Genomic DNA, 13,295 nt, shown 5'->3' with positions numbered 1-13,295 from the left:
GCGCACTGTTTGCAACACGAGTTTTGGGTCGGATATTAGAACACTATAGTTTGGTGGCGTCTCAGAACACAAAGGTTATTTCCTAGGTGGAACGATTCAAAACACGAGCTATGCCCTATTTTCGAATGTTTTTCTATACGCAACGTAATCCCACAGGTTCCGTTATTCCGTAAACACTAAAATATATTGTGCACAGTTTCTGTGGAGCTGCCGATATATGTGAAGGTTGCCATGCCCCTTAAAGGCCCTTTCGCACACTTTTCACCCTACCAAAAGAGCATTATCTGATGAAAGTTGCAGAATGCATATAGAGTACTTTCCGGAATGGGTTTGTTTCGGTCACAAAATGCGACTTATGTCACCTAGTGAGCAAACGACAGCAGTCTTTATAGGCTTGAGCCCAACTCAAGAGGTCATCAGAACACTCCTTACAACGCATGCACCATTCCGTCATCCCTTGGCAACATTTGTGCCGAAATCTTACATAAGGCCGAAGTCACTGTGGTCACAGTGGTGATAGAGGAAGGAAGTGATATCAAAAAACACAGAACCTCTGTGTCATCCTTTGTTCTAATAACTCTTAAAGTGGGACAATTCCTCATTCGACATAGCATTGCTTTATTTAATAGAAAACAGTCAAACATTCGATTTAAATGGCTTTAAACATACAATAGATATGCCTTTTGCGGGCCATTTCTGGTGTGAAGCGAAAAATATCAAGCTTGGGTGATATTACAATGGTGCGCCGCCAAGAATGAGCGTGGAAGGCAAATTAAGGAATAACTCGGCATGGTGACAAATTCAGTGTAATATATAACATATCCATAGTGTTAAGGCTTACACCAGAATAGATTGTTAGAATTTCAGTAACAATAGAAGGGAAATGATTCAAGATCTATATACACACGATGCACAGGTACGTAATAATAATATTAATAATAATAAGTAAACAACCCGCTTTATGATATGCAATCACGTAATTTAGTCGGTAACATGGTAATAATAAATATCTTAATCATTTCCACACGTATCCTGTCAATGCTGCAATCGTTCCGCAATGCTAGATTATATCTGTTCCACCAGTAATAAAGCATAAGCACGTATCCATAATCTATCAGTATCATATATAACGAAAACCTTGGCAACCGACAACGAGAAAAACACTGAAAACGAGACTTGTTATTTTAACGAACTAATTTATCAGCTACGTGAAATGTTTCACCCACCTCAGGAAATATCCAGTTCTATCTTGTCAGCCTGGCTTTGATAAAGTATTGGTGTTATCGTGCCAGGCTTGCCTTTTCGCTTCATATGTTTTCATAGTTTAGACTATTTCATGTATTACTTATTTTCATTTTCTACAAATAGGAGTGATAATCATTTTTTTGTCTTGTTAGAAAAACCGTCAGCATTTTTTCTGAACAGGGAAACATCTGGGAACCTGTGTGATACACACTTCTAATGTAATGGGAAAATACAGCTTTATTTTCGGATTTCTTGCACCAATTGTTCCTGTAATCAGATGCTTGTACGTTCTATTCAACATACCTTACAACATCACCAAATAAACGTTACGACATTGTGCGCCATTTTGTGGCGATTTTGCCAACTTAGGGAAGTTTTCAACAATATTGTTTAGTTTGTCAAACGGGATTTCGTTTTAGAAAGCTTCAGGCTGGATCTGATTTCTGCCCAGATGTCAATAACTTCTTACAGAGCTATTTAGATCTGCTACGTTTGTTAATTGCGCAAACGCACCAGTCGATGGTCTCCTACAAAACTGTATGATACACCAGTACATTAAACGTCCTATCTTTCAAGGAACTCACGTTGCAAAAAGTGGGTAAAGCTGCATTTAGAAGGACCGACACCCATAACAAAAAGCCCTGTCATACACCATTCTCTGTATGGGAGGCGCTATGGAAAAATCAACCATGCACGCTGCAGATAGATTGTAAGTTCTTAGTTCGGGAACTTGTAAGCAATATTAAGCAATATTAAGCACTATACCATCTATGAAAGGTAGATGAATACCTTACACACGTGAGACTGATATTCATTCGTAACGTTGAAGCAAGTTGAAATAGCAAATTGACATTCATCCAAGTGCACAAAAAAGCAGACACTGTGACGTAGCAGGTTGACGTGACGTTTGTATCCTACTATATGCCGAGAATATGATGTGGTTGTTAAAAGGCCCTGTGTACAAAACAATTTAACCACGATCACAATGAAAAAACAGTTTGAATTTTAAACAATCATCCCATAGTACATGTTTCGATTAAAATCACTAATAAGTACAGCAAAAGTTCTACCCAGCTTTTGTTGAGCTCCGGCCAGTGGTGTAACGTTTTGGCACTAACTCAGGCCAGTGTTTTAACGTGTTGGCACCAACTTTCGCCAGTGATGTGAAAACATTCGTTTTGCAGAATAATCATTGCTTTTTCTGCCTTCAGCCTGTTGATTAAGAGCTTTTGGGTACGCTTATACAAAAGCAGTACCCTAATAAATCCCGATTTGCTAAAAAAAAGTCATTGTACCACCGCTGCACCATTTTAAACGAAGAGTCAAAACTACAGGTTATTTTGCTGAAGATCCACCGCGGATGGCACACGGCCATTTGTCACTAAGATCCAATGAGGATGATAGGCAGTCATTTTGTCACCACGGCTATCATCATCATCCGCACGACACGGTTACTTCCGTGTGATGCAACTACAGTACATCGGGTTCAAAACCTCATCCTTATCGTGAGGTATGTGACAAAAGGTATCAAGTACGTAAAACATCCTGTCCAGGACGTTTAAATAGACACGTTAGTAAAGAAACGTGGTTTTCACACAAATCATGCCCCTGCTAAGCCTTCTTAGGCAGGCATTCGTAAGTTGGCCGTATATAAATACACTCGGCAAATCTTGATGCTGTACTGATTTTCATCAAGGTGTTGAAGACTGTTCAGATCCTTCGAACACATCTAAAAGGTGCTCCAACACTCATACGATTACACCAGAGACAGTGAAAAACAATTCCTGAACGTTTCATTGTCGAGATCTTTCCATATCCATCACTCGTACATTTTCTCTGGAATCACTATCCAAGCGTCTTTTAGTATGCCTTGTTACTGTCAACATATCTGAGTTTTAGTTATGCACAGCCTTCGTATGTCGTTCTGAGACGAGTCCATCATGCGGGAAAAACAATCATCACTTGAATGACATCATAACTTGTTGGCTTTGACGTCATTCCCAGGGGAGGGGCTTTCTCCCTCTAACCAATACGTTGTCACAACACCTTTTCCCTGCAACGAAATAGACAAGATGTGAATTGGCATGATATATGAAAGAACTACGGGGAACTACGGGACAACTGTGTTCTGTTTTGTACACATGGACCATAGTTACACAATCTGGTACACATTTAAAGTGTTGTCACAAAATATGTGTATGCTAAGTACATATAAATGTGAGTGTACAAATCTGCTGCTATCCATGAGTACCCGTAGTACACACCTTGTGTATGTCTTTGAACACAACTGCCTTTACAGGAAAGTAAATAAACCTGACAGCAGTTAGCAAAATTATGCAAAACCCGTACTGAAATACCCGCGCAAATGTCAATGTGTAACTGTGGTAAACACTTTGCACAGAATACACTTTAAAGAGGAGCAAACAAATGTATTATCTTGAAATCTTAGTCATTAATGATTTTCATAATTAAGATGACATGTATTTTTCTCAGTTGTATTCGAGTTCATAACTTTTCACTTAAAAAGCTCCGTAACGCTACATTTAGTTGGTTCCACCATCGGTTCGAATCGACAACTATCGCAGTTCCAATGCCCATTACCAGTACTGTCTGGGCCTGTTCATATTCGTTCTAAGACATTTCGGGTACGCCATTTAAATGGGGTCTATGTTACTATGTTAAGTAAGGCTGTGTTACTTTAAAGAAATAAAGAAGTAAATCAGGCTATATTACTTTAATGTAAATCAGTCTATGTTACTTCAAAGAAAAAAAACTCATACCCACCAAATAACGCATGTAGTGCTAAGGACGCCCAAAATTGTATTATATGCTTAGTATATTCTTGGTGTAAGCAATAGATGTGGATTTGATAACAGATTAAGCGAGTGAAACCGGTTGATATGACATCAGCTGGACTAACGCGTCTCGATCACATGCCAACATGCCATCACCCGAACCATCATTGTAACAGACTTCTTTAACAGTTCACTCGCCATTTTCTGTAGTTCTGTATGAATGTCGTTCTACTGGAGATTTTAGCCAAACTTGAATATTAGGATGCTCTGTAGTCAAAAAATATACTCTTGCGTGGTTTGAAATTTTAGAATTGTCTATAGGTAGAAAGCTACTAGACATCCGTTAGAGAAGTGTTAGCTTTCTTAAGATTATGCTCCACATTTTCAATGCATAAACCAAATATTCTTGAGCATCGTCATCTGGTAACTTTATAAATATTATGCTTTCTAAATACACACACACATCGGTAATCTCGCGTGGTTTTTAAAACTGGAAAATCGCCCGTGAATGGAATTGTGCTGGATTGCAGTTACATAAATTTTAGTTTGTTTCTCAGTCTACACCGCTGCACAGCAAAACATAAGACAAAACATCATTGTATGAAGTTAATATTTTACATTTTATTGGCACTCAGACATACATTCTCGCGTGTAGTGTTTCTAAAACTAGAATTTAGTACAGACAGATCGTTCCAGGATCAGCATATGTTTGAATGCACTCAGACACAGGTACAAATGTCCCAGTAGCAACCTTGGGCAAGGTTTGAGTACAGGACACCAGAAGACAACCTCTTACAGAGCTCCTTTCTCAAGGCATTAGTGCTTTTAAGAAGATTTCTTTAGTTTCGCAAACAGAAATTTATTCCCTGGGCAAGGTAACGCTGAACACAACATAAAAGGCCGCCAGATATGCATTGTTTTGATACAAACCGACTAATTAAATTGTTTTTATACTTGAAATATGCCGGAAATCGTCTACCGGATGCAATGTTACACATTAATGGCATTCGTTTGATGAAACGGAATGACCGGGGAAACTGAGTTGTTTCGCAGAGTGCATTCAGTAAGAACTTTACCTTCATTTCAACTGGGCCCCTGAGCTCCAACCGGAAAGTACCGAAGTCGTCCAACACAGCCTTAGTGTCCGGGGAGACATGTATACGAAGAGCTGTGGAAACCGGAAAGGAAAAAAATGAGACTGGATAAGCAAATGGGCTTCAGTATTAACGAGTCATTTATATCACGTTTTATAACAAATACAGGCTCATATCATTTTTACATTTTCTAGAATTTTCAAATCCGGTATTAAAAGATATAATCACGTCTCAGTAAACATAGTTGTCTATTTTAACATAATGTAAATTGTGACACACCACACATAAATCAGCGAGATGTAGTTTTGAATAGTAGATGTTGCCGGTCGTCATGTAATATTCGTGGGTGAAACATTCCATGCAAATCTACTTACCTCACCGTTATTTTATTATTGTTTATAAATTTATTGGTGTTTAACACCAAGCTCAGAAAATGTTCAGTTTATATGGGGTGGCCAGGATTATTGCTGGAAGTAACGAGGGGGGAGGGGAGGGGGGGGGGGCTGGAGTAAACAACTGACAAACATTCTCACTTAAGGCTGCAGAAGAAACAGCTAGACCCGGGATCATGCTTGCGATTTCATTTGACACGGGTCTGATGGTCGCATCAAGCCAGCGCATAATGTGTGCATTTATATTTCTTCTGGACACATGAAATCACCCAATACAGCATTCGGCTCAAAACGAAGAGGGAAGGGTATTTCTACAGAGAATTTACTGGCTTGTAAGTTTGAAAAGGGTAAACAAAACGACAAAAATCACCTTCAAATCAAAGCGTAAACCGTAAAACACCATTTAAATAAATATAAAATGTTGGCTATAAACCCTACAGCGCCAGACGGACATGGAGAGGGGTTAATAGTAAGCTTTCAAATTTTTGTAAACTATGTTAAACTGGGCAATCCACTTACGCTGTCCATTAGACTCCATTCTTGATGCCGTGTTCACTGTGTCCCCAAATAGGCAGTACCTTGGCATCTTCAGACCAACCACACCTGCGCACACGGAACCTGGAAATACCGGATGAATGGAGATATGGAAAACTGACTAAAGAGGAAATACCGAAGGGTTCTTGCAAATGCAGTCGAAGTTTTGCTATTATTTTAGAATAGTCCATGTAATTATCTATCACACAATATCAGCTTGTCTGAGGACCTGTTACAATTTCAAATCAGGAAAGCAGTTTCTAAAATCCAAATAGCGGATCGCATCATAACAACAAAAAAGGGTATTTTCTCAATGGCTATATTTTGAGCTTTTTCTTAGGATGTACAAAAATTTACGGTTAAGACTCTCTAATAATAAATCATACAGTCGCCATCGTTTCACGTTTTTAGGAGAATAACTTAGCAATGAGTTAGATCTATGTGTTCTTCTCACAGTTTAGGCGTCCGTGTGCCACAGTTTCACTCGTTTAAAGATGGAACTACAGTTGCAATACGAAGGTTAACCAAAGGACCACTAATCTTTTATCTGGCTGGATTACCTCCCCTAGACTGACTTCTGAAAGAGTGAGAGTGCTCGGGGTTTAACGTCGTACTCAACAATTTTTCAGTCATATGATGACGAGAGAGGTAACCTGAGATCTGGAGCTTGTCTGATACTAACAAATGTAACATTAAGAAATTATCTCAATTTCTGTAGCCGAGTAAACAGATATATTTACCCGTGTGAATTCCTATACGCAGTTTTAATTGGTCGTTAGGTTTATGACGTATCTTAAAAGATCGAACACAGTTCAACAGGGCCAATGACATCCGGGCGATTTCACGAGCGTGAAGGTTTCCGTTTTTCACTGGTAAACCGGAAGCCACCATATACGCGTCGCCTATTGTCTCCACCTGAAATTATCAAAACAAACATTATTAGTTAAAGACTGTTTCTAGGAATTTCGAGAACTAAAATCAGCTGGAAAAAATATTCTCTAGGAATCGCCAGTAAGAATACATAAATCATAGACGTAATGTATTCAAATTATATCGATGTTAAGTTTGTAAGTACAATAGAACATGTCACTAGGCCTTTCAAAGGGAACGTCACACACATATAGGTGTAGAACCAGTATAAGCTTAGGTATTTGAAGAATGAAACGGGCAGAGAAATAGTAGCTGGATTCCACTCTTTACCATTGTTATATTGACGTTTGAATATTGCTTTAAAACAAATAGGCCTACATGCATTTCTCAGATAATCTAAGGGGTGAAAAAATATTATATTATTCGTTGTTAAACGTTTTTTGCGTTATTCGTATTTTGTTTATGAATTGACTAAAATGGGGTTCTTAGTGGGCGAGGGGGGGGGGAGCGGAATAAAACAAACATTGTCACAAACAAGAGGCGACTTTGCAGAAGCATGGACTTCTTCTTGTAAGTGTTATTTGTTGTAGAGAAAATCGTAGTTTGTTACTCACCTTGTATATATCAAAATTCTCTATAATTGAGTCAAATGCTGTGTACAGATCGTTAAGCAAATCGACAACCTGGAATATATAACACAAATTCATGTTTAGAGACACGAATTAAAACCTTACCGTCAACACAATATATCGATTGAAGCATTAACTGAAAAGTCAAACTTTACTTTTGATTTTGGTTTATTGATATATATTTTGTCTGTGTTTTACATCATACTTTGGCATGTTACACTTACACTGACCAATACTGGACAGAGCTAGCAGCAAACTGCAGCCCAGCAACACTCCCTATGTGACGTAAAAGTCAAAGTCTGATCATGTAACTGTCTTTACTTTCTGAGTGAGCTACCCGCGAGAAAAAGTAGGATCCCCCTGCTAAACACTGCCTAGCATAGAATCACTTACATACGCTAAACCTACTGAGGAATTTTCTGTGAAGTGTATCACGATATGGCGTCACAGTATGACGTCACAACCAAACCTCACCTGCATGGGCGTGCTCTCTGACGACATCGCCGTAAAGCCGCAGATATCACTGAAATATATGGTCACGTGGTCAAACGTCTCCGCCGTCACCGATTCTCCAGCAATCAGCTGTCTGGCCACAGGTCTATGGAAAATAAAGAACACAAAGAAATAATTTCTTTGTTTCCATCACGGCTGTCTCTTTCAAGTCACATTTTTGTATTTGATCTCAGTGGAAGGTCTACACTCTCAAGTACCGTCTCTGTAAAGTCGAAAACATCGGTTGAGAGACTACTTATCAAGGAGCATGTATCTCCTGAATCAGAAGTCCCGCGTGCTCTCAGTGTTACCCGGATGAAGCATTATGCCGATGACACCAATCACGACACTCTACCAAAATACTCTACACGGACACTGCCAGTCAAGCTTCGTATGGTCTCTTTGTATTAGATCTGTTTGAGCGAATCTATAGTAACGAATTGCACCTGAACAAAATAACTTACAATGACTTCGAAAGCCTTCCTTCACAGGATTTATTTTCCTATTTATTTTATTTTCTTCAGAGAAAGGTAGATGATGGAGACAAATTACATGCAAATTACATGCATTCCTTCGTCGTCATATGACTGAAAAACTGTTAAGTACGACGATAAACCCCACGAACTCACTCACTCAAAGGTAGACATGTTCGAACTCGTCTCTATACTGCGTTTGGAAGCTTCTTTTGCTAATTCAACGTTCATTCCTGGCTACCTCCGCGACTTTGACTTGACATATCGCATCACCTTCCAACCCCCTGCTATATGTGTTCGGTAATTGAGAGCATTTAATAGGTTTCGCCTTCAATGTCAACGGTTTATTGATCGGCTCAGGCTTGCCGTTAGAATACCGCTAAGTCTCATGGACCGCCTTCTGTGCAACGGTATGTAGCGATCTGTATGTGAAGGCAATCACACGCCTTACGCAAAAAGAGACGTGTAGCTTATCCAAAGGTAAACTTAGAATGTCGCTGAAGTTTAAAGCAGGATGTACCTCAATCGATGTATAAACTCAATAAACGTCTGTGTTATGTGTACTGTGATTTCTTGCGAGTTCTGAAGCCGATGCTTCGTGAGACCTTTTGTTAAGCGAGTATCCCGGTCAACTTCGGTAGTACAGCTCCTATCGTCACTCATTTGATGCGTAGTGTTAATATTACCTGCATAAATGCAGACAAGGACTCTTATGGCCGTACGTTTGCTCCAAAATTCTTGCTGAAATTATTGTATTGCATGGTATTGAGCACATGTATGAGAGAGAATCGCCTCGTGGCATTATTTCTTCCGGTTCGCTTATATGGTTTGAAGGCAAATGCGCGTGCATGTATGAAATGCTTTCTCAGTGCTAAATCTTTGGAAAAATACCATCGATTAAGCGCAAAGAACTCCTGTGAAACTCAAAATAAATCACCAGGGCGATAATACGTTCATCCAAAGTAGACTTTCAGGTGGATAAAATGGAAATTAACATCGATCAATCACTTCGCCTAGCGGGTGCTCATTTACAGGGAGACAACCGTGATCAGGATGATAGACCGACGAACCAATGAAGGAAGATTTATGAAAAGCGATGGCCCAATCAGTTTTAGACCGGCACAGGGCATGCGCACTGGTACGGAGTTATATAAGCCAAAGACACCAGGCATGACAACCGACTCAGTTACACTATACTGACACTGAGCAAACTAATCCCGTTTCCTTGTTCTAGCCTCTCAATTCTGTCGGCCAAGCAATTTTAAGAAGCTATGTTCATCTACGAGAGAACGGCCGTTTACAAAAGAGGATTTCCGGAGAATCTTTAATATGGAGTTAACAGTGAAAGTTTGATTAATCGTTTTGTCAACATAAATGGCCATTAATTTAACAGAAGTCCATGGCTTATTCCTTTGAAAAATTTCTAAAGAGTAAATAGAGATATTTTCCTGGACGGTTGATTAGCCTCATCTGTTAGGGTGTGGTCGAGTGCGGTTAGATCAAACGATTTCGTCGAATGAGCTAGGCTGCCAGATACCGTTTTCTAATGATGCTATTGTAAATCAAACCATGCCACATAAACATCAGAAGTGCCTCATAGCAGAACATTGTTGTTATGTGAGCAAATTCAAACAACTAAACCCCTTTCGACAAGAATTTGTTCATGGCTGACAGGCTGAGGAATCAGACCGGCTCTTGCAACAGAAAACTAAACAAAAGTGTATCACAATCATACTTTAGATCAACATACTTCAGTTTTGAAGCGTGAAATCCTCGTGAATTGGTAGCGTTTCCAGACCGATTGAACTCAGAACTGTAGACGCATTTACAGTGGATTTACATTTGTTTGTAACTGGTTTCAATTTTCCAAAAGCCTTTTGGGATTGGCGATGTAAGAGTGGAGGGGTAGCGACACACAGCCAAGTACCGCTAAGATCGATATCTCGGATTGCATCAATATTAAGCCCACGTTTTCCGAATAAGGCGATCAGCCGGGGAATAGTTGGGTAGCCAAGGGCCGTCCACGCAGGAGGCCCGCATTACCATATGCTCTCATTTGTGGAATCGGACAACCCAGTGCATGTTCGGAATGTGGGAGAACCTGGCTATTGCTTCCACGTCGTCTCCGGCAGATATTCGTTTAACGTATCTTACACTCCATCATTAACCGTGCATTCCCTGCGGGGGACATACGCTGCTTCTCCCACACAGTGTCCACTGTTAGTTAGTCTATGTATAAAAAGGTATTCAGCGTATGCAAATGTCCAATACATGACTAAAGGTGAAGACTGTTCAAATTCTAGCATCCACACAAAGGCTGGGAGCGGTTCTTTGCTAAATGGTCAATGGGATTGTTCTTTAACCGCTAGGACACGCGAGGTGCGAACTTAACACCGGTCTTGGAAAGGGAATTGGTACATTCCTCCGCATTCACTTCTTGTTGGACGTTAGAGACAATAAACTGTGGGTGACGCTTGCGGGGTCGTATGCTTAAAGTACTTAGAAGTCAACTTGTCTTCCACCAAAATGCTATGGAACTCTGTACATCACACATGTGACTGTCGTCGTATATTTTATTTATTTATTTGATTGGTGTTTTGCGCCGTTTTGATGAGAGGCTCCTGGGCCATTGTCCCGTGCTGGCGTTCTAACCCCCTTGGCCACGTCGTATACGTAAAAACAAAAAAAAATTCAGGAGTATGACGTTAAAATCAGTTAAAAGAATAAAAAAACACAAATATTACAGGAAGAATATGAAAAAGAAAAATTTTATCAATCTGTGAAAAAATAAAACCAGAGCTGACGTCTTTGTTCTAAAGCCGCTTATCGATTTGATTTTGTTTTATTCGGCAAAAAAGTAGCTCAAAATAGTTTGAAATATAGTTTTGTTTTTTCTCTTCTCAACGCTGAAGATAAATTAAATCATCAACAAAAGGGTAAAGCGGTTAGCAATATTTGATTTAGTTTATTCGTTAAATCTACTGCGGACTATTACACGGCCATTCCTGTTATCCAGAAATGGAGTTGAACAATTTTTAGCGGTTTATATTTTTCCTGTAAAGCCGTTGTCCTTCATTTGCAATGTACACTGCTAAAAGAAATTTAGCATCTAAGCCTGCAATTCATGTACCACGTGCAGTACAATAAGACACAGATTTATTTCCTCTTTTATCTAGGTCAGAAGATGTACATGCTGTGAAGCAGTTGCATCATCGCATTTATGGGAAAACGTTGTCAGAGTTCATCTTTGTTTCTCTAGAGGTCGGCGAGTGTAGTTTGGGCCTCGACGCTATCTACCAGCACTAAGTAGAGTATTAATTAACAGGCTTGGCGTGGGGGGTAATCAGGACCTGAAACTGCCTGTGTCCGACACCGAACAATAAAAACGAAAAGATACCCTTTGGAAAATTACCCAAGGGAATTTCATCCAATTAAGTAGATACCCGTTGACTCAGGCGAAGTGTAATTGGTGCTGATAATAAAAACCAGTAAAACAAGAAATTAACGGCGGCACCACCAGATTGCCCTCCGAGCTTTCTATGTAAACAGAGCGTAGTCGAGAGCTAATCATCACTGAAAACAACATGAACTAATCCAGTGTCAGAGTTCATTTGCAGTCAGCTATAGGACAGTCTGTACGGTTGATTCCAAAAAAGGGGTGGGATAGGATGTTACGCTAATCGTGATTGTAGGATTTCTTGATTATTGCTCAAGATTGGTGTTATAATGTGGACAAGAAAGCGCCTTAATTCCACGAAGTGCCCACAAACGAAAAAAATCATAATTTAAATACGCTAAAATTAATATCAGAGTGTTCACAAACTTTAAAATTGAGGTACAGAGTGTCTGACATTAGACATTAAAATACGTTAAACTTTGTTTCTTTACCAAGCCTTCTCGTCAAGATCGGTGCAAAACTATAAGCATAAAATGTTGCTTTTCTCGAAAACATCATTTGGGAAGATGTACGATTTTTACTCTGCTCTTTCACCAAAGGGGCACTTACTTGGGCAGCATACTATAAAGCAGATCCTCTGCCTTTTTCTTCTGCTCGAGGTAGTCGGCAGTTCTCTCCTCCACCAGCGCCTCCAGGTTGTTGGCGTACTGCTCCATCCGGGACAGTAGGTTGTCGAGTATGTTACCCTTGTCTCCATCCCTTGGAGGAAAAAGGCAAGAGAATTCCACATGTGAGTATGCGATTAATCTAAAATGATACCAACTGGCGTAAACTCAACACCACAAAACATCCTTGTAGTAAGAATGGGTCATCTAACTTTGAGTCATTTATGAGTGGTTCTACGTACATATTTATCGTCATAAATGAAAAGAAATAGCATACATATATAGTACACTGTGCCAAAACGTACAACCTATTCTGTAAAAATAACCGTTTCCTGGATTATTCCATGCGACGAAAATAAGAAAGGTTAAAACTGGCTAAACACAGATTCTAACTTACTACCTCACCTATTCGTGCTGTAGTCAGTTTAGTCTTAATAGATGGCTGGTAACAACGTGTCTGTGCTTAAACTATTATGGACATTGAACTGGTTAATTCAGGGCGGGAAACATCCCAGTCGTTAGCAGGGTTCATTAGAAACGGCCCACACCCCATTAGAGAGAGGCTTTGTGCCATGCAATTACCAGATACCATTTCCCATTGATTAACCAATATATTACCCAAGTAACGGAGACAGATGAAATTAGCATAGAACATTCCCTATTACAGGTCAGACTTTGCCCATTTGGAGTTATTTACTTGGGTGTACTG

The 13,295-nt window shown here is 39.7% G+C and overlaps 1 protein-coding gene across 1 annotated transcript in view; it reads right to left on the bottom strand.

The window, feature by feature from the left end:
- Window positions 1-3,160: 3,160 nt before the first annotated feature.
- The window catches only part of LOC135462723 (atrial natriuretic peptide receptor 1-like), a 398,590-nt gene continuing 388,455 nt past the window's right edge, over window positions 3,161-13,295 (bottom strand). The window contains 7 exon segments of the mRNA XM_064739947.1: window positions 3,161-3,298; window positions 5,117-5,208; window positions 6,046-6,144; window positions 6,801-6,975; window positions 7,545-7,613; window positions 8,034-8,157; window positions 12,531-12,680. Of these exon segments, the coding sequence (XP_064596017.1) occupies window positions 3,218-3,298; window positions 5,117-5,208; window positions 6,046-6,144; window positions 6,801-6,975; window positions 7,545-7,613; window positions 8,034-8,157; window positions 12,531-12,680 (790 nt within the window). The 3' untranslated portion in view covers window positions 3,161-3,217.

This window comes from Liolophura sinensis, chromosome 2, assembly GCF_032854445.1.
Source record: "Liolophura sinensis isolate JHLJ2023 chromosome 2, CUHK_Ljap_v2, whole genome shotgun sequence".
Lineage (NCBI taxonomy): Eukaryota > Metazoa > Mollusca > Polyplacophora > Chitonida > Chitonidae > Liolophura > Liolophura sinensis.
The sequence above is the reverse complement of the archived record's forward strand: the minus strand, read 5'-3'. Positions and strand labels throughout refer to the sequence as shown.